The 21,930-nt window shown below is 50.0% G+C and overlaps 1 protein-coding gene across 2 annotated transcripts in view; it reads right to left on the bottom strand.

The window, feature by feature from the left end:
• The window catches only part of STUM (stum, mechanosensory transduction mediator homolog), a 37,855-nt gene extending 20,462 nt beyond the window's left edge, over window positions 1-17,393 (bottom strand). For both annotated transcript variants that reach the window (XM_054576468.1, XM_054576469.1), the window contains exon 1: window positions 17,201-17,393. In XM_054576468.1, coding sequence (XP_054432443.1) covers window positions 17,201-17,393 — 193 coding nt within the window. The remainder of the gene's footprint in view (window positions 1-17,200) is intronic.
• Window positions 17,394-21,930: the final 4,537 nt, after the last annotated feature.

Here is a 21,930-nt window from a genome sequence, read left to right as displayed (position 1 = left end):
AAATAACAAGTCAACAGCGTCAGCAGCGGCTGCTGTCGCCACAGAGTCTGCAGATCGGACAGTCCACTGGCCTTTTCCCACCATGTGAGGGTGAGACTGTCAGCAGCAGAGCTGGTGCTCTGTGACTTTCAGGCTTGTGCAAACCCCTGAGTACACCCTTGTCCCGGGCGCATTCAGGGTACTGGGCGTGCAGGCTCACACGTGTATGCACACATAGGTATGTAGACTCATGCATGCACACACACCAGATATGCAAGTTCACACACGCATACACATGAGTATGCAGGCTCGCATGCACACACACACATCAGGCATGCGGGCTCACACACATGAGCACACAATGGGCATGCAGGCTCACATATGCACACACACAGGTATGCAGGCTCACACATGCACACACATACGGGGTATGCAAGCTTACGCATGTACGTATACCCAAGGTGTGCAGGCTCACAGGCGCACACACCAGATGTGCACACACAGCCTCTCCCAAACATCACAGTCTGGCTTTCAAGGAACGGAGATCAGCACTCTGTCAGACAGGAAGTCTAGCATGTCCTCCTCTGGGTGGCCCTGTTGGAATTTCCGGCACTATGTAAATTGTAACAGTCAATGCAATGGCTTTGGAGTAATTATTATTCCTTGTGATTCATAATCCTGTATGATTCAAATGCCTGTACTGTGCCCAGGTGCTCAATTACGCAGCGCCTGGCGCTGGGACCCAGGGCGGAATTCTCTCACGCTAACACTTCTGTCTTTAACTCCTCTTCCTGGTCATAATCCCCGCAAAATGCTTTTCCAAAACATTTTTAGTCATTAGAAAATTCTCTCCTTTATTTGTTCTGCTTCTGCCTCGATCCCTTTGTATATTCCATTTTCTAGAAAATGAAGTTTAACAGTGAGCCAAACAAAGCCCCCCTGTGAGCCAAAACATCTAGCATCATTGATAAAAAGTTTAGTGCCCTTGGGACCATCTACCTCTTTTTCTAATTAAAGCTGCTTTCCTCAACCCCTGGCATTCAAGATGGCCATAAAACCATCTATTTGTTATCAATGTTTTCTTGTTTAACAGCTAACATTATGTTTTTACTTCCTAGCACTATCCATTGCAAATGCTCAGCACGTTCACAGTATTGTGCGCTAAAATGGGATTTTTTTCCCCCCTGATGAACCTGGATAAAAGGAAAAAAGAACTCTCAGGCTCTTTACCACCCCTTGGGCAGCTCCAGGGTGTCTGGTCCTCCAGGGCTTTATGAGACCAAAGATTGGGGAGAGAGCGCAGGTTACTCTGGCCAGGGCAGGACCATTCATCGATCCGCAGAGCAGGCGCCCGTGATGCACCACCTGTTGGCTCCATCCCGGGAGCGGGCTGGCCTCCTCTCCCCAGTCAGGTGCGCTTCCCAGGGGCCTCTCATGTCCATTGTGTTGTTTGCAGAGCCACATCTCTGCCATCAACACAAGTTCTTGAAATCCAATTTGCAACATTTGAGGGAAGTGGCAATGGGCTGGCTGCCAAACTCACCACCTACTTTCCCCCAACACTGCACATCAACCTCAGCCTTCAATGTGCAAAAATCCCCACCAAAATCATGTTTATGGAAATTATATCGCCATGGCAACTGTAAAGGTCTCAGAAGTATTTTTAAAATAGCAAATTACCAAAACCCACTTAGAAAAACATAAAATCTGTTTCCTTATGGGCATAAGTGAGCATACGGATTCCAACAGATGCGAAATGGGTTTTGTGATATGATGACCAGAAGTCAGTAAAAAGGGCTCCCGACCCCGAATTAATGGGGCAGAGGGTTGAATTTGTGAAAGTAAAGTTTAATTCTCTTTTTCTAATGAGAGACCGCACTTCCGATTCAGTCTGGAAAATGACACCAAGACCTTCTGGTGCAGAAAAATGTGGGTAAGAGACCTGAGTTGCTGAAATACTAATTTCTTACTTTCTATTTTCACATCACTGATATTATTACCTTCCCCACTCTGCAAGACAATTCCATTTTTAACTCATAGGTTTTTAGCAGTTGCATAAGCTTCTGCCGCTGTGATTTAGCCTGGCTGAATCTCTAATTATAAAACCTGCTTCTCAGAAGTCTGCACACAAATCACACAGGAGAGGAATAAAACATAAAAATTAAAAAAAAAAAGATTCAAAAGTATCAAACTAGAACTTTTTTACTTTTTAAAAATGTAATTGGTATGGCTGTCAAAGGGGACCCTTTGAAGTAGATGATACACTAGTTTTTGGTGTCTTTTGTAAAGACTTAAAACCTACTAAGCGTATTTTGACGACTCTTCTCATATCAAGGAAAAATCGGGGTTTTAACAACTCAAACAGTGCAGGTTCCTGTTGTGAGTGGAAGAAAAATAAACTATGGACAGACCATTTTATTCTTTAGCTGGTCTCGGTGTCCTAAGCGGGGGAGGAGCTGGGGAGCAGAAGGAAATAAATGGAGAACCAAAAGCAAATGATGGGTCCCAGGGAATGAAAAGTACACTGGACTGAGATGGTGATTTGCTTTCAGTCTCCTTCTTTTATCTCAGGAATTTGGTAAGGAGGAAATAGGCTGGGCAGATGTTGCACCTTCCAAAATGGTCATAAAGGTGAAAAAAATATCCCACAGTCGCTTGCGAATGGCGAGCTAGTTCGGGCAGCCTGGCGGGTCTGCGCGCTCCCGTGGCGGGGAGGAGGGAGACGGGGCGGGCGCTGAGGAGCGAGCAGGTAAGAAAGGAAGGCGCTCCAGGGTGAAGGAGGGCCGCGAAGCTTCCTGGGCTACCGGGGAGCGCAGGGCGGACCCTGGCTGACGCTGGGAATGCGCGGGGCAGGCGGGCAGCCCAGCGGTCTCCGAGCCAAGCGCCAGGGCCAGCGCGGCCCAGGGAGGGGCTGGGCTGGTGCCTGTCGTGAAGCAACGACATGAAAAATCACACATGAAAACGCAGGAAGATTCCTGGTTTGGACGCCAGTCCAGCTCAGCATTGTCTCCAGCCCCCGTCCCTCCTCTTCGCTGCTCCTCCCCCACCTGGCCCCCTCCCACGGCCCACGTGGGAATGTGGCATCTCACGAGCGCTGAGAGCCATTTGGAAGCTGGACGCCCACGCTTTTCAGACGGCAGGAGGCTCTGGCTCGTGTACTGGCTGTTCCAGAGCTTCCAGGAGGAAGCCTGTGCTGGAAGCCAACTTCTTTAGGAAAAGTAGGGGGAAGGGCGGCGGGTGGGGTGGTGGAAGCGTCCAAGGAGGTGGCGCAGGATCCCGCAGCCCATTGTGCGGGCTGGAGACAAAGGTCTCTGTGCCAGTGGGGGTCGCAGCAGGAAACGGGGGCTTGGGCCCAGGGCTTGATGAAGGGACTATTCTCAGAGATCCCGGAAGGACCAGAGGTTCCCCAAGGACGTGAAATGAAGGGGCAGGGAGAGGGAAGTGGGTATTGACTGAGTCCGGAGAGGGGTGCCTGGCAGAAGCGGGGCTGTGGACAGAGGCCATGGGCGTGGTCAGGGAGCTGGAGGAGCTAACACCCAACCTCTCTCCTTCTTCCCTCCGCCCCTGCCGGTCCCTTCCCCTGGTCGACAAACCTGGAGCAGGTGAGGCAGGCCGTAGAGTCAGCCTCCCAGCCCAGAGCAGGCCGGGGGAAGGTGCAGAACAGACGGGGGAAGGGGGCAGGCAGGGAAAGCCGCCTCTCCTGCCCACCTCTGCAAGGGCAAGCCTCGCTCCTTCAGACCTGAAAGCATGAGATCAGGCTGTGTGGCCTGGAGCAAGGCCTCCGTCCCCTTCCTGACTTAGGGCACGTGGTACAGAGAATGTTAATCTTATTTCTCTTACAGTCTCAGCACAAACAAGGAAGCAAGAATAATAACAAGACGGGTACAAAGTAGAGCCCGGACAGAGACAAGCAGCAGCATCAGGCCAAGGACGCTGTCAGGACAGAGCTGGGACCCTCAGTCTGACAGAGGCCGTACCCTCTTCCCAGCTCCCTATGGGTCAGCAGGTAGGGCTGGGACCCTGCCGCGGGCTCTGCACAGGCCTGTGCACTAGGGGAAGCCACAAAGAAGGTGGCGTTGAAGAGGTAAGACTGACCTGCAGGATAAATTAGAAAACCTCAAATTCGACTGGGAGGTAGACCAGATAACCCAAAAGAGGAGCTGCTTGATTTTAAGGCATTTTCTATTCATCATTCCACCTCCTCCCCCTAGTTGGTGTTAATTGTCTTCAGACTTATGTGAATAATTATGTGTGTTTCCCCTCATGATTGGTGGCAGTGCCAATCCCCAGTTGTCTGGGGGCGGTGGGTGGGGAACCCCACGCGGAAAATGAAGTGATGGGATGCAAACAGCATCGGGCAGCCATGCCTGCTCACCCTCCCCGGGTCTGCCTTGAAGGAGTGCTTTAGTCACTCTCTAAGCGTCCTGACACAGGGTAGACCCAGCTCTCAAGTCTTCAGGGGAACCTGCACCAGGAGATTGAGAACATCCTGCGACATCAGCTGCACTGGGCTTAGGTGAGAAGCTGGCGGGGAAAAATAAAACACACAGCATCCCGCCCAAGAGTGGGCCCAAGCTGTCCGGCATCCTGCCAGAGCTACGGCTCTTCTCTGCTTCTCTTTAGCCCGGATCAATCCCCGGTTCCCTCTCCTGAGGATGTATCAGACTCGGCATCTGGCTCTGGGCACTGACCCCCAAGACCAACCAAACCTTCTGGTCAAGCCCAACCTACATGGTTTGGTGAATCCGTCACTGCCCTCCTTTCTGCCTTGAGCCTTAGAACCACAATTATTTGGGCCTAAGATGGTTATGGGGTTTCATTTTTCCCTTCTGAGTCAGACCACAGAAAGATTCCACTTTTACGTTCAACTCACATGACCCCCCAGAGTAGCCGAGGCTAGCGGGCAGCTCTGCCGTGCCCTCCTGGCATGGTGCGGTTATTGGCTGTTGGTCTGAGGTTTGTTTCTCTGAGGTCCATGAAAGCGTCATGGACTCCATCCTGAGATGTCAAAAACAGGAATAAGCATGAAAAGAAAGAATTCTCCAAATAGCTCTGTAGCATTGGGATCTGGTCCAGCTCTGGATGAAGCATTTAAATTCCTGATCGGCCCCAAAGGATGACTTCAAATGCAGTCCATTTAGTTCCAATGAGCCACTGTAAGGGAATCTAGTTGTGGACACTGCCCCAGCCTCTTGGGACACTCACCTTTGTTATAATCAAGCCTGTGCTGGTGGAGCAGAGGACAAGTCACACTCCCAAATGGCCACAGTGAGCTTTGGTGAGACCGTGGGCTTTTAATAGTAGAGGCCTCTGGAAAAATCTCTTTGGGGGGTCTGGGCCCTGCAAGCCAGTGCCATCTTGTATCATGACTGTCTTCCTGTGGCTTCAGATGACCCCTGAGTTAGTTATAGACCTTAAATGATAAGAAACAGTACGTGATAACTGAAGGTGCAGTAATTTGGATTTAGGTGCAAGTGCTGTGTTTGAACTGTGTGAGTAGGTTTGGTTTCTAACCATATGATTTTTTAAACTTTTTATTCAAAAATATTTTACTTTCAGGCTTAGAGAGAACTTTCAAGAACAATGCAGAGAACTACTGTCCTCCTTTTACCTAGATTGCCAATTTACAACATTTTACATTTGCTTTATCATTCTCTTTCTCTCTTATTATTATTTTTCTGAACCATTGAGGAATAGGTTTAATATATGATAGCCCTTCATCCCCTAATATTTCAGTGTGTTTCCAAAGAACACTGGTATTCTCTTACATATTCAGAGGATGAATATCAATTTTAGGAAATGTGATATGGATATTTTATCTAATCTGCGGTCCATATTGCAATTTTGTCAATTATCTCAATAATGTCCTTATTGGCATTCATTTTTCCTCCAGTACAGGCTCTAATCCAAGATCATGCCTTACATTTAGTTGTCATGTTTTTAGTTTTTTTCAATCTTTCATGACAATGATATTTTTTAAGAATATAGGCCAGGTGCTTTATGGAATGTCCTTAATTTGGGCTTTTCTGATATTTCCTCATGAATCAATTCAGGTTTTGCACCCCCAGACACAAGACTGCAGAAGCGATGTGTGTTCCTCTCAGGACATCACATCGGGAGGCCTGTGGTGTCTGTCTCTCCTCCCTGATGCTAATTTTTGAACAGTTTTCTCGAGATATAATTCACATACGGTAACATTCACCCATTTAATAATTCAGTGGATTTAAGTATGTTCAGGGTTATGTAACCATTACCATAATCAATTTTAGAACATTTTCACCACTTCCCCCAAATCCCATACCCATTAGCAGTCACTCCCCAGATCCGCTCAACCACCTTACTCCCCGCCCCCCACAATTACTTTCTGTCTCTTCGGATCTGCCTCTTCTGGACATTTCATTTCCGCGGAATCACACAACGTGTGGCCTTGGGTGGCTGGCTTCTTCCCCCCAGCACCATGTTCGCAAGGCCTGGGTGAGGTGTTTTTTTTCACCCAGTCAACATGCTGTCTGGTTTTTTCACTGTATGAGTTTTTCCCTTGCAAGTTATAAGCATTCTGCAGAAAGACACTTGAAGACCATGCTAATGTCCTGCTCCTCGTCAAAATGTCCACCTACATTTAATTTGATGGCTATTGACCAAACTAATCTTTATTAAAGCAGTTTACTGAGATGGATCCCCTCCACCAGTCCCCTCCACCCCCCACTTGTCTTTAGCTGTACAACTCGAAAAGACGGATGGTGGCCTGGCTCTTCTCAGTAACACTGTGACTGCCCCCAACAAATCCCCCAGAGAACAGGCCCTGTGCCCATGTACCTCCCCTCAGTGACCGGTGCATCAAGGGCTCCTCAGAGACACGCTGTGCTACAGCCCCCACTCCTGCCCTGAGAACTCCGTCCCTTACTTCCCTCTGCGCTAGGATTGCTGAGGAGCAACATGAACGCCTGTGTCCTTTGGATAAGGGCCCACTAGGTTAAAGGGACCAGGACCTGCTCCTGGCTCCACCCCCAGACATCAGTAGGCAGACACATCCTTACTTCCTCCAATACCGGTTGGAAAGGCGCTAGGAGCTGGGGGAGGCGGAAGATGAGGAAACCACAGCCCCTACCCTCAGGGAGATGATTCAAGGATAAGATAACAGAAGAACCAGAATTGAAGGAGAGTAAGAGAAATATCCTAAGCAGTTTGACAATCCCAGGAAGAAGGAGCTCACCACAGGGTGATTAAGAAAGCCTTGAAGGCTGGATGTAGGATTCAGACATGACGGTGGGGGAGGCAGTTCCAGGTAGGAGCAGAAATGCGTGGGCAGCACCTGGTAAAAGCCGGTTGCCCAGTTTGATTAAATAAAGGGAGGCAAAGAGTAGGTGAAGTTCATTGAATCCTTATGGGTCCAACATGGAAGATGAACTTAGTTGCGGGACAGTGGGGAGCCACTGAAGATCTCAGAGCAGAAGAACGAGATGATCACAGCTGAGACACAAGCGGAGATGTGCTTAATCTGCTAACATAGACATTTCTTAAAACAGCAATGTAATACCATAGCCGCGCTGAGCAGGGGGCACCCAGGAAGACCCGCGCCACGAGAACTGCCGTGGGCGCTCCCTCGGCAGCGCGGCCTAACGATGCCACGCCCACAGCCAGGGCCAGAGCCCATCTGTCTCCCCCTCGGAGACGCCCCACGTTTTAGTTATGCTACTGGCGCCATGCTGGTACGTTTTCATTGAGAAAGTTTTCCTTCTTGGTGAAATGCTTCTTTTTAAAACAAAACAGAGAATAAAATATGACAGCCTCCCAAACAGTGTTTGTTCCGGGAGCCTGCAGGCTGCTTCATCCGGCCCAGCGGCCGCAGCGGGGTGGGACGGGGTGGGACGCGAGCCTTCCTGCACTAGCAGAACTGTGAGACCCAGCGACGCAAAGGTTCCCAAACACTCCCTCCTCCCAAAAGCACCTGCCCTGAGCTGTTCTTGACACATTAAGCTTCCCAGGTTCAGAAAGCGGTCAAATCGTGAGAATGGAAGACAGGGTAGGGGAAGGAGTTTGCTACACCTTGAAAAAAATGACTTTTGTATGTAAATATATCTCAACAAAGCTGGTAGCAGGGAAAAAAGGCTGGGCAGTGAGAAGGTGGTCCTGCTGGCGGGATCCGATGCGGTCATTGATAGGTCACTAATAGGTCACATGTCATCCTCCGCAGCCCTCACCAGGTCTGAATAAAATGCAGGTGCACTTGTTTAATTCAACAAGGAGTAATGAACCACCCAGTACAAGCCAGATGCCGTGACGGGCAGGAAGGCGTCAGGCTGAGGTAAGTGAGGGTGAGGTTGTGAGTCAGAGCCTTGGGTACCAGAGGAGGCCTCTCATCTGTCAAACGAAGGGGTGGAAGTGGCCCAAACGCTGCCTGGCCCCAGGAAAGACGAGCCGTTTTCTTTATTGAGGTTTTAGGACAGGCTCTTGTACCAAATACCAAATTATTCTTGACCCCGGTCAAACTTCTCAGTCAACAAAGACCAAAGTCTACTGAGTACCTGGCTGCACCAGAGGACCCTGGTCATGGCCCCCTCACACTCCAGGTTCCAGGACAGCCCTGGTCTCATGCCATTTTATTCCTTCCAAGAAAAAATGACTTCTTCGATGTAATTTCAGATATTTCTTACAAGGAATGCATAATTAATTCCTGTGCTCTGCCTTTTGATTAGACAGACAATGTCCCCTCACCTTCGTCTCAGCCTCTCCCTAGGCACGGCATTCCTAATTAAGGTCACCTGGAGAAAACGTGCTCAGCTGGACCACCGAGACCCAGTCCCCAATTCGCATTGGGACGCCCCTGTGTTGAAGATGCTCCTGCCCACAGCCCACGTCCTCCCAGGCCGTCCACCCGGCCCAAGGGATGGGGCTTCGGGGCTATAAACCACCACTCGGTGCCTTGGTACTGTGTGAATGGCTTCCAGATGACTGTCCCCTGGACTTGTGAGGCTGAGCCGTGCAAACACGAACCTGGGAGCAGCCCTCTAATTTTCACAGTAAAATAACTGAGAGGTAGCTCCTGTGGGGACATGGGTGCGTACGTGCATGCATGTGTACACACACAAGCGCGCACTCATTCCCCAGGTTGCTGCTGCCACAGCCTCTTGCTCAGAGGCCGGTGCCTCAGACCCAGGGTTTGGGAAGGATAATGGCAGGCCTCCCGCTTGGTGTGGTAAACCAGGTCCTAGAGAACGTGTCAGGTGCGTGCACTTTGGTCGGTGCCTGGCAATGCCCAGGTCTCAGCTCTGGGGGCTGCGTGGGCCCAGGATGCTGCAGAAGGTGGAAGCGCATTTTGGTCTTCCACCCACCCCAGGTGCCACTCTGAGGAAAACCCCAGAAATGATCTCGGGAACAAAGGAAATTTTGCTGATGTTAACCAGTAGTGATAACCTGCTGACCATGGGGGCAGTTTCCTATTAAGAGAACATGATGACCTTGTGAGGTGACTGAGCAGGAGTTATTATTCCCCTTTTATGGATTGGGAAACTGAGGCCCAGAGAGGTTAAGTGACCTGCCCAAGGTTTGATGCTACTGAAGAATGGGGACCAGCTCTGAGGGTCACCCACTTTCCATGACGCTGTGGCTCCTTGAATCTGACACGGAACTGGAAATGTAACTTACTCAGTACCCTCCAGGTCCCTCTACTCATTCCCGCAGGAGCCCTGTTTGCCGGGACACCCTTCTCTCACCCCTGCGCCCCGGTTGGATGGGTCGCAGCAGCCATCTTTGCCTTTCCTCCCTAAAGCACACCCCCTGTCTGCACTTAGCACCATCCGCCTTCCCGCAGACGGCCGGCCCCTTGACACAAGGACCGGGCCTTCTTCGATTTTGCGTCTCAGCTCAGCCTACACCTGGCACATAGCACAGTGCACATCTGGCCAGTGACCTTCCGTTGAGGGAACTGGGAAGCCAGCGGTCCTCAGCTCAGCACATGGCCTACCCTTGACTGAGACGCCATCTTCCTCAGTATATGCTGACTGCCCACAACCACTCCCCACAGCAGCTCAGTCCCTCACAACGTCTCAGAAGAAACATGGGGGCTGTTGATGTTATTCATTCTGACCCAGTCACCCCTCAAAGTGTAGAAGATGAAATCAGAGCCCTGGACGGTGTGGCTCAGGTGGCTGGAGTGTCATCTGTAGACTGATGGGTCGCAGGTTTGATTCTCGATCAGGACACATACACAGATTGTGGGTTCAATCCCCAGTCAGGGCACAAGTGAGAAGGCAGCTGGTCGATGTCTGTCTTTCTCTGTCTGTCTCTCTCCCCCTCCGCTTCCTCTCTCTCTAAAAGCAATGGAAAAAATGTCCTTGGGTAAGGATTTTTTTAAAAGGAAAAAAAAGATGAAATCAGAAACATCGTGGGAGCAGATGCTATGGAGCTGTACTGTCCAACATGGCAGCCCCCATGGCTAGTGAGCACTTGAATGAGTGAGTCCAAATTGAGATGATAAGTGTAAAACTCACACCAGATTTTGAAAAATTAGTACACAAAGAAGGAATATAAAATGTCTCATTAATAATTGTTATATTGATATGTATTGAATGGTAATGTATTGGATATACGTGGTTAAGTAAGGTACGGAGGTAGGCAAAAGTAGGTTACAGTTGTGAGTAAGCAAGACAGAGCCTATTGTGTTATTATTAATTACTGTATTATTTGTATTATAACTGCAAACCTACTTTTGCTCACCCCTGTATACTATAATTTTACCTATTCCTTTTTATTTTTTATAATATAGGCGCTAGGAAATTTTAGATCCCATCTGTGGCTCATGTTCTATTTCTTTTGGAAGGTTCTGGCCTAGGGCCTTGTGGGTCATAGTAAGGACCTGAGCTTTTCCTCTGAGTAACAGGAGAGCCACTGGAGGGTTTGCAGCTCCAAAGTGCCATGAGCCGACTCACATGTGTTTTAAAAAAGATCACTCGGGTTGCCATGTTGAGGACAGAGTATAAGCAACGTCAGTAAAGGAAGACAGACCATTTAAGAGGCCACTGAAATCATCCAGGAGAAAAGGGATGCCTGGCCCAGTGAGGGAGAGACAAGATGCTCAGAAGTGGTCAGATACTGAATTGATTTGAAAGTAGAGCCACAAGTGTTTCCCGACAGATTGGGCCTGGGGTATGAAAGAAAGAGGAGTCAAGGAGGAGGCCCAGCTTTTGGCCTAAGCTTCCGAGAGGATACCATTTGCTGTGAAGGAAAAAGATGAGGGCAAGGCAGTTTGGGGGAAGAAAATCAGGAGTTTGGTTTTGGATGAGTTCACTCCAGGATGCCTTTCGGTTGCCAGGAGGGGGATGTTGGGAGGCTGGTTGACTGTAACACCCTGGAGTTCAAAGGAAGGGTCCGAGCTGGAGACCCGGATCTGGGAGTCATCATCACTATTAGGGTGCAATTTAAAGCCAGGAGACTGAGCACTAACATCAAGGGAGTATGTAGGCGGTGAGGAGATCAAGATCAAAGAGAAGATCAAGATCAAAAGGTCAAGTGCCCTGGGAGGCTCCCAAGTTCCGAGGCTGACGAGATGAGCAAAGGAAAATTGAAGTATGAAGAAAACCGGGAGAAGGTGGTGGTCCAGGAGTCAAGTGAAGGCAGCAATCCAGGGAGAAGGAAGAGAGTACTGTGTCCCACGCTACTGAGAGCTCCAGGAAGATGAAGACAGAGAACTCAGCACTGCAGACGTTAGCAACCTGGAGGTGACTGGCGATCCTGGTAAGTGCCATTTCGGTGAGTGATAGAGGCCAAACAGGATTAGAGCAGGTTCAAGAGAAAGTGAGAGAAGAGCCACCAGTGACAACGATCCACACAGCTCATTCAGGGAACGCAGCAGTGACGGGGAGAAGAGAAAAGGGCGATGGCCGGAGGGGGACGTAGGATCAAGAGAGGCTATTTTTAAAAGGCCGGAGAGAATTTCCGCCTCTGTGTGTGCTTCCGGGAATGAGCTATTAAACAGAGGAACACTGATGATGCCAGAAAGGGTGGGAAACCTTTGGATGTTTCTCTAATCTCCAAAGTATGTTATATTGCCTTTTCACGTTTTATCAATTTTAGGCGTTTGGCGGGGCGGGGGGAAGTAGGGACAACTGTAATTGAACAATAATAAAAAAAGGAAAAGAAAAAGTAAAAAAATAAAATTCTAGGCATCAGTTATTGACTGTCTACGGTAATATTACATAAGAGTTAGCCTCCATACATCACCCCCACATCCATTTGGCACCGTCCCAGCGTTATCCCAGCGCAATTGCTATTGTCCCAGCCGATCACTATTTCAGTTCACCTACTGATTACCGTGGCAACCTTTATTTTTTCAGTCTGTCAGCTACAGACAGCATCTCTCGATCCCCCACTTCATATGAGAGGGGTATTCACAGCGCTTACCCTACCTCTACATGTTAGTCAGCTTTCGCGGGGGTGCTAGGACACTAACACTAGACACAACAGAAAATTCTTAGCAACTCAGCCTAATTTCTCATTCACATGACATGTGATGCTCTGCTTCTGATGTCCGTTTTCTTTCAGGAACCAGAATGAAGAGCAACCCCCAGCTGAGACCTGCCATTCTCCTGAGAGAGGCACCAGAACAATGGCAGGACCTCGCAATGCCTCTTGGAGTGTCTGCTCAGGCATGGTTTATGCCATTCTCATTCATATTCAATTGGCCAAAGCAAATCGCATGCCCAAACCAGACACCAGTGGGCAGGGAAGGAAGTATTCTGTGCCCACAGAAGCTGTGACTGAGCCATGGGAGCACAGTGAACAATTGGAAGCAACAGTTCAATCTATCACAATTGCTTGTCCTTCTCTTGTCTTCTCTTTGCCGTCTTCTCCAAGCTGTGCTTTTCATTTCATATTGTCAAGGTGGAAAATCTTTATATCCTCCTTTATGGCTATTTTAAGTAGTCTTCGGTGCTTTGTATTTGGTTTTAGAAGTTGAAAACCACTGAGCAGCCTTTATATCATTATGACTAAGCAAATAGTCTTTGCTGCAGAGTCAAAGAGAACCTAAGAGCCCATATTGTGCACCACTGGTCCAATGACAGACCCTACACACTTAAAAGAGCCTTTCTCACATTCCGCCACTTGCTTAAAATCAGGCCATGGGTTTATTTGCTTCATAGGAGAGGCATGTCTTTCATGAAAAATTTTTTTGTTTTTCTGGAAGTTGTTGATGACCTCTCACTCCTGTTGTCAGTAGAAGAAACATGTGCCTTCTTCACCATATCCCTAATATCTTCCAAATTTTCTCTTTGTTGTCTGAAATCTTTATTTTATTTATTTATTTATTTATTGAAACCTGCTGACCTCCTGATCTCATTGGGCAGGTTCCTTCATTTTGGGATCCTAATGCTTTTGCATAACTTTTTGTCTTTACTTAGGAGTTTTTAATCTCCTTCTGTTTCTCTTGCTTACCTTCTGTGTCCTATCACAACTTCAATTTCTTGCAGTATGACGATGATACTCTCAGCTCTGTGCAATGTCCCTCCTCACCCCATCCTCAGAGACCACTTTCCTGGCACCTTCCATCCTCCCAGTCTAATGAAGAGCAACTGCTCTCCAGGCCTGCGAACAATTTTATCTTGGGGTTGCCTTTCATGGCTGCCTTGAGTTCAATACATTATCTCCTGGATCTCTTATCTTCTTTCTTGGCTTACTGTTGTCTTTTTAAAATACATCCTCTAATAACTTCCTTTAAAAGGTTGAGTAGGATATAAAGTACATCAGTTCTTACCTGAATATAACCTTCCAGGTCCTAGCCTGCCTCGCTTCTATATAAAATAAAGCTGGTAGACCAGATGATTTCTAATGCCTATTCCTGGAGTTTAATTCTAGTTAATACATATCCACAAATGATACACAACGTCAAGGAGAAATTTAAAACGGCTGCTGCTTCAAGGAACTTATATATCGACAGACAAAGAATAAACTCTTGAAATAGTAACAGACAGTCAACAATACAAAAGATGCCGTAAGGGAGGTCATGGCAAATATCGGAGCCTTAGGACAAGAGGGAAGAGAGAGAAGGAGCTGAGCCAGCCTGTGGTGCTCTTACAGGGGAAGGGAGACTTCAGATGAGGGTCAACGAGGAGGCGGCTTATTAGGCAGAGATTAAATGTTTATGAATATTCAACAGTAGATTAATGGCCAACGTCAGTCTGGCGGAACGGTGAGCGGTCAATGGAAGCTCTCCTCCATCCCACTTTCCTTGCCACTATTGGAGTTACCAACATTTTCATTTCACCAAGTCAATCCAGATAGATATAATGTTTAAATATGAAAGCGTAACTTTACCCCTGACCAAGAGACAAACTCTCTGGCTTGTCAGGGGCATAACAATGCACTTGCCTTACGTACACGAGGAACTGTGACTATCCTTACACGTGCCCGACCTGTGGGACTCTGAAGGTACAGGCAGCGGTCTTGACCAGTAGAATCGGACTGGGGTGACTCTCTTTACCATCATCCACTTTTAAAATTTGTTTTTATTGTTCCGATGAGGAGTCTGAGAGATCATAAGTCATTTCTGCTTTCCATCCACTCCCCAGGAGGGAAGGAAGCTTCAAAGAGAGATTTTGAGTCCTATGGTCCACCCAGTTTTCAGAGAGTAGGGGTGGAATGAAGATAGGAAGAGCTTGGGGCCACATGACAGATCTTCCCTGCAAGGTCTCGCCTAAAGCTACTTCCTCGGGGAGGCTTTCTCTGACCCCCAACCCAGGAAGCATTAACTGTGGCTAAAACAGTTTCTGCTGCCATCACAGCACTTACCAAATTTAAACAAAGTTTGCATCAATTGCTCTCAGTAATCTATGACGTCTTGGCTGATTTATTCGTCATTGCATCCCCCATGCCTGGCACGTGGGGGGTGCGCTGAGGTTGCAGAATGAATGAGTGAATGGATTCAAAGTATCTGCATTTCCTCAGAGGGCACAGCCAGACTGAATCTGAGTTTCCAAAGGAGCTTGAGAGGAGGCCAGGGGACCTGGAGGCGCAGAGCGGGGGATGGCCCGCAAGTTTTGCCTGGGCTGGTTTGTTATGTAGGACTGCACTGCCGGTTGCGGCGAGCAGAGGGATCAAGAAACACTTAGAAGAAAGGTCCAGAAACGCACACGTGCGCACGCACACAGGGACGGAACCAGTGTCTGTCCTGCAGAAGCGCAAAGCACAAGAGGGACCCACCACCTCCACCCAGGGCGCCCGAGCCCTGAGCTGTAAATAATCTCATCCCATCCTCCCAGCAGCCCAGAGAGACAGGCGCCCGGATTCACAGACGAGAAACCCTGCCAAGAATCAGGACCCCTTCGGCGTGGAGAGGGACAGGGGTCCGTGCGCACAGTCAGCTCCACAGGGACAGCCAAAACAAAATGGGGGAAAAAAAAGTGCCTGGTTTCAATTACTGAAAATTCAGAAGTCTCGACACCCATGACTCACCTGTTTTATTACTTTTGTAGTTTCCTGATTTTTCTCCTGGCTTCTTAAAGTTTTCTAACAAAAATCCCATAGGATTCTGAGAGGAGAAAGCTCGGTGGGAAGCGGCTGTGTGTAGGGGGCAGGGGGCTCGGGGAGTGGCAGCGGAGGCACCTAATGAGGTGAGACCCAGGAGGGCGGGCCCCGGCTGGCACTGCTGGCTCCTGGGGGTGGCGTCCGCGCCCAGGTGGGACTTGCTTGGTACAGTCCCTCCCGCCTGGCACCAACTCATTTGTTTCCTCAAAAAACCATAAGGTGGCATTTACTTCACCACTTTAAAAAAAAAAAAAAGTGGAATCAAGATGCAGCCCTGCTCTTGATTGTCACATCCCAGAGAGAGGGACAGGCAATGTGTTTACACTCCAGCAGGTGGGAATCTCTGAGGCCGCTAAATCAGCGGCCGCTGACCTCCTCACAGAGTCTAGATGTGCAGAGCGCCAGAGCCGGCCCCCAACAAGGATGGGCTTAGGCTGCTGGAGGCATCGCCCAGCACAGCTCAAGACCACCTAACCCTCTGCTCAGACTGATGCGCTGCTCTGGCCGCCACAGCCAGGTAGGCACAAAGACAAGCAAAGGGAAGTGGACATGTCCTGCGTGGGGGTGGGGGGGGCCTCTCCCAGCGCTGTGAGGCCGTGAGAAAGGCCAAAGCACAACAGAAAGGCACTTCTAGCTGACCTCGGTTCTTGGAAACTTGGAGCCAGATGTTGGCAACTGGCTGGCCCGCGGAGGCAGGCTTGCTACTGGAGAGGGCACCGCGGGGCCTCCCCCTCCTCCCTGCAAGGAATTGGAGAGGGGGGACCGCTTAGCAGGAAGAACAGCGAGTGCCAAGCATGCAAGCTGGGAGTGGAGCAAGAACATGCAGACAGAGCTTTGGGGTTGGGGATAAAAGAGAGAGGATCAGGAAAACTTCTCATCCCCTCTCTCGCTCACTTTTCGGCACCCCGCTCTCTGTGATGGGCCCCTGTTTTAAAATTTGGAGCACGGGTGCCATCAGAGTCCCTCCAGGCAGCCAGAGTCCAACACAGAATGACATGGGTGCACTGTCCACGGCAAGAAACAGAAGGCATGGGAAGGAGTGTGGGGTCACCTCTGGCCATGTGCGGTCCAAACCCACAGGTATCCAAACTAACCATCCTCCATGCCCTTGGCGGCCCGCGGGTGCTGGCGGAATTGCAGGCTCTCCGAAAGGAGGGGAAGGAGGCTCTGGCTAAAGAGCTGTCGCTCCTGCACGGTCCGCACCCCGACGCAGTGGGGGCTGCAGCGTGTCTCCTAAGCCCGGCTTGCGCCCCTTTCCCCAGCTCTGCCGACTTCTCGGACTCCCGGGACTTGATCGCCGCCACGCGTGGCCGCAGTGCTCCTTCTGCCCGGGCCCCGGGCCCTCGGAGAAAGGGGTTCGCGGGAGGGTGCGTGGCAGAGAGAAGGGGCAGGATTTGGGGAGCCCAGAGGGGAGCGGTCGGGCCGGCGCCCGCGGGCTCCAAAATTCCCAGCAAAGTTTCCAGCTCTCCGGGCCGGACCACCTCGTCAACAGGTGGGAGAAGGTGAAAGGCGGGTCAGGCGGCCCTGCGCCCTCCAGGGCGCCTGCTCCGCGAGCTGCTGCCACCTGCCAGGGGGCACTGGGAGCGCGGGCCGGCGCGCTTGCAGCCGCAGGCGCCACCCGAGGATCTTCCCCAGTCCCCTCCCCAGCCTGCCCTCCCGCGGCAGGGTCCGGGGCGCGGGGGTCGCAGCCGTGGTGTCTTACCCAGTCCTGGCACGAAAGTGTTGAGGAAGAGGCAGATGACGGCCACCGGGAAGGGCATGTAGGGGATGGCGGCGCGCAGGGGGCCCTTCTTTTCGCGGACCTGCACCACCACCCCGCTGGACGAGGACGCCCCGCGGGTGTCCGCCGCCGCCACAGCCGCCGCCGTCTCGGCGTCTTTGTGCGAAGACTCCATGGCAGGGCGCGCTCCCCGGGAGCCGGGCTGCTGCGGCCGGGGCTGCCTCCCAGCGCACAGGGGCCGGGGGGCGGCCGGCTCCGGGCTCCGCGCCGAGCTCAGGCGGCCAGCGTGCTCCGGGTGCCCGCAGCTGGCAGGGAACCGGCACTCCCGCGTCCCCACGCGCCCGGCCCTCTGCCGCGCGCTCCGCTGCGCTCCCACACCCCCGGCTGAGGGGCGGAGAGGGCGGCGTGACACTCGGTGACAGCACTCCGACGCCCCTCCCCGCCGGGCCCCTTACCCGCCCTTCTCTCCGCCCCCCACCCCACCCCGCTAAAAGTACCGCTTACAAACCAGAGCGAAGGGAAGGAAGTAGAAGAGGAACGCACAGGGAGCTGGTTGTCCAGATACTGGGAGGGATAGACATACCTCGCCCTCCCTAAAGAGGAGGACTTGGCGGGAACCTCTGCCAAGGACACTGAGAACTGGCCGTGTGTTCTCGGCTGGCAGGGTCGGGGAAAGCCTCGAGTGTGAGTCCTTTAATCTGGAAGAGGTACCGAACGTTAGGGAGGAGACGAGGAACGCGAGATGCCTCGTGCCTAGTAGGCCTTCAGTTCATTCTGATGTAAATGGACTTGTGTCACCCAGCAAAAGCGATCATAGGCTTGGCAATCGAACATAAAGCTTTTCAAGCACGTCTCCGCAAGACTAATTAAAATGGGACCCTTCCCTAGGCGCACGCGCGTGCGCACACACGCAAAAAGCGGACAGTCATGGGCCTGCTACTGGATAGGGGCAATGCTGGGTACCATGCCCTGCCTGAACCGTCCTGGAGGAAAACCTGGCCCTGTGTGTGCTCGACGTGGTGGTTAAAAAGCCAGCGAGAACACAGCGCCGTCTGGTGTTGACGATAAGGCAGTTGGTAGAAGCAAGAGAAATCGGTCCAAGCCGGCAGCAGGTGGCCCCATATTGATTTAGATGCTGTGAATAATGCAGCCCTCACCCCCACATCTGGAGAAACTGAACAGATGAAAGCAATGCCTTTTACGTCAGGGAGGGGTTCGATGCATTGGAATTATCCAGAAATTCGGCAGATCATGTGAAGAATTGGAAGGATGCAAATCCACTTTCTTCCCAAGAATCCGTTCTGCCAGAGGAAGAGTGACTGAGGGACGGCCTCACGGGAAGGATGCCAGGAGACCATGGATTATTTTGTGGGTGCTGATTTAATCATTTTAGAAGCAGATGGTCAGCAGGGACTAGTGGTGATACTGGCAGACACACAGAGTCACCAGCTTAGGGCTGACAGTCAGAAGTGAGTAGGATTGAAAGTTTTAGTCTCTATTCAGCCTCCTGTATGACTTAGAAGAACTCATTTAGCCTTTTCTGGGCGTGAGTTACTGTGTAAAATCAAAGCAAGATTCAATTTAATACACATTTACTGAAGGCCTAATACGACTTAGCTTCTGGGGAGAAAGCGTAAAACCCAGCCCCTGCCGTGAAGGAGTTCATAGATGAAGGCCACTAACAACCTCAGTGATAGAATTACAGGCAGTGGCAAATGTAACCGGGCGACGCTGAAGGTGCCGAGAACACAGGAGCCTGTCTGTGGAAGCCGCTGGAGTGGAGGAGGTACCAGGGCGGGTCTTCCGAAGAAGGTGATGCTGAATGAGACGTGAGCAGTAGCTAAAGTTGACTATTTGCAGGAGGTTTATGGTAAAGAAACGCTTATTCACTCAAGCACTCCCAGCAAGCACCATTCTAAGCACCTTGCACATTTTAACTCCTTTAATCCTTATCACAACTCTGTGAAGTACAGAGTCCAGCAGAAGTAAGGCCTGCTTGAGTGAGGTTGGCAGGGAAATAATACGGGTTTAATGCCAGTAATTTAGTGCTTTAATTTGAACATTTTACCTAAAACATCATATGGTGTGCTTGAGTGATATTGTTATGTTACAGAATTATGCACTTATGATTTTGTAATAAAAAAGGGGAGTTGTTTGTGCTGGACTCTGTATTATGCATTACCCCATTTCACAGATGGGGGAAATGGAGCACAGTGCATTTAAGGAACTTGCACAAAGTCACCCACTAGTAAGTGATAGAGTGTGGATTTGAATGCTGGCAATCTGCCTCCAGAATCGGTATAGCTGCTCAGAGACCTAGACTCTTTAAAATATCCTTTCACAGAGCAGCTGAACTGTTTGAGGGCCACACAAATTCGATTATTCCTGGTAGAAAGGATTTTGGGGAAGGAAGTGGATTTATATCCCCCAGTTTCCAGACAATTCCGATCTGGAGGTCAGAAAGACGTCCAAGTAGAGCAACAGCGGGTACAAAGTCACGGAAGCTGTGAGGACAAGGGACATTCCAGGAATTGCAGTATGGCTGGGACCAGGTCTCATGAGGACAGGGACAGGAGGTGGCTCGGGACGGGGGTCAGGAACCTAGTAACGAAGGGCGAAAGAGATGGACTTCATCCTCCTGGCAAGGTGGGGAGTCACTGGAATATTTGAGGCAGGGGTATGGCATGAGTGACCCAGTTACTATTATGTGCTATGCATCAAAGTGCCTAAAATTTAGTGGCTGGGCCCAACCATCTTGTTCTGATCACAAATTTTGTGGATCTGGAAAATGGACAGAGCACAGCTGAGGCAGCTCTTCTTTGCTCCATTTTGTCTGGAGTCTCAGCTGCGAAGGCTCAAGTGGCGGCGGCTGCAACAGCTGGGACTGGAGAATTCACTTCCAAAATGATGACTGGGTCTGGTGCCTGCACTGGATGACTGGAAAGCTGGCTCATCGGGACCATTGGCCAGAGCACCTACACACGGCCTCGCCGGGTGACTTGGACTTCTCCCAATATGGCGGCAGGGCCCTGGGAGGGAACTTCCGCAGAGGGCGCCTCCAGACAGCAGAGCACTGCAGGACCATGGAAGCAGTGTAGACCTTCTGCCCCGACCTCAGAGGTCACACAGCACCATTTCTGTGACTCTATTTGGCTGAAGCAGTCACAAACCTGCCTAGATTCAAGTGGGAGACACCCACCTCTCAATGGAGAAACGTCAAAGAATTTGGACCCTGGATTTAAAACCACCATAAAGGGATGTGATTGGGAGGACAACCATTCAGTCACCCATGAGGAGCATGGACTGGAGAGGGTAACATGGGGTCCCACAAGAGGGGACTCTTTCTGGCCTACATAGATTGGGATGGGGGAGGGGTACCTCCCAAGTGAAAATTGGATATTATTGATGAGGAGGGAAAGTTGAGTTTGGGAGTCTAAGGACATCCCAGGGGTGGCAGGCAGATGTTGATCAGCATAGACAATGGTCTAGACAGAAGTTTGAGAGTTAGTCTATTCGGGGTTTAGTACAGAAATTTGGGCAGCCGATTTGGGAGTCATCTACATACAACTGGTAGTTAAAGCCCTGTACACAAATGTGCAATAGAAAGACTTGAGGACCCAGGAGAGTCACTAGAAGGTACTGTAAATTAAGCACAAAGAAGGAGGAGGAAAGAGGTTTAAAAGGAAAAACACTAAGAGTGTTTCATGGAGCCAGAAGAGGAAGATTTTAAGAAGCAGCAGTCAGCAGTGTCAAATGCCTCAGATGGGCCAAGACAGACCCCAAAGTGCCCTTTGGATTTGACACTTAGGAGCATCAGCTTGCTGGAGTCCCAGCTCAAAAGTCTCACCCACGGTGTCTATTTTCAATCATTGAAGTCGTTGGATCTGTTGGCATAACATTATTCATAATATACTCTGATTATCTTTGTGATACCTATCAGATCTGTAATGATGTCTCCTCTTTCAGTCCTGATCATTTGGGCTTTCTCTCTTTTCTTGATCACTCTTGCGAGTTTATACCATAGCCATTTGCCATTGTGACTGTGGCTGAGGTTTGAAGGGGAGATAAAGATCTAAGCTATTTCAGGTAGGAAGAGGCTTCCAAATAAAAGCTAAAACCTTAAAAAATAAGCCCTCCCCTCTAAAATTAGACACAAACATGACAGGGGAAACAGATCAAACAGTTGATTACATCAGTCAAATAACACATGTAGGCCAGGCATAGGGACATGAAGTTAAAGTCTTTTTCTTGGCCTTGTTCTGTCATCAGCTGAACAAAGTACCTTAGCTTTGGACCTCTTTTAGGTGAAAATAATAATAATAATAATAATAATTTTGTTAAAGTCAGCTTCCAAACTGTAAAAATAATTCATACACCGACAGGGATGGCTCCTTTTGGCAGACCGCCATTAAAGAATTGGCGGTAGAAAGGCAGACTTTGGCTTAGAGCTTGTGCCTTTGAATAATTTCTTAACCTCTGTGAGCCTTGGTCTCCAAAATTATCAATAGTGCGTATCTCATTTACGCATGTATAAGGGTTAAGTGAAATATCATGCATAAGGCACTCAATAAATGGCAACTGACTCAGTGGCCTTTTCATCCCAAGTAATAGAAACCCAGCCCAAATTTACCTTAGAAGGGAAAAAAGGGGATTTATAGATGTAATGACTTTTGATGTAGCAACTTGTCAAGGCTGAATTACAGCTCCCAGAT

This window comes from Pteronotus mesoamericanus, unplaced genomic scaffold, assembly GCF_021234165.1.
Source record: "Pteronotus mesoamericanus isolate MK-2021 breed Mesoamerican mustached bat unplaced genomic scaffold, CSHL_Meso_final contig_347, whole genome shotgun sequence".
NCBI lineage: Eukaryota > Metazoa > Chordata > Mammalia > Chiroptera > Mormoopidae > Pteronotus > Pteronotus mesoamericanus.
This window is presented reverse-complemented; position numbering and strand designations above follow the sequence as displayed.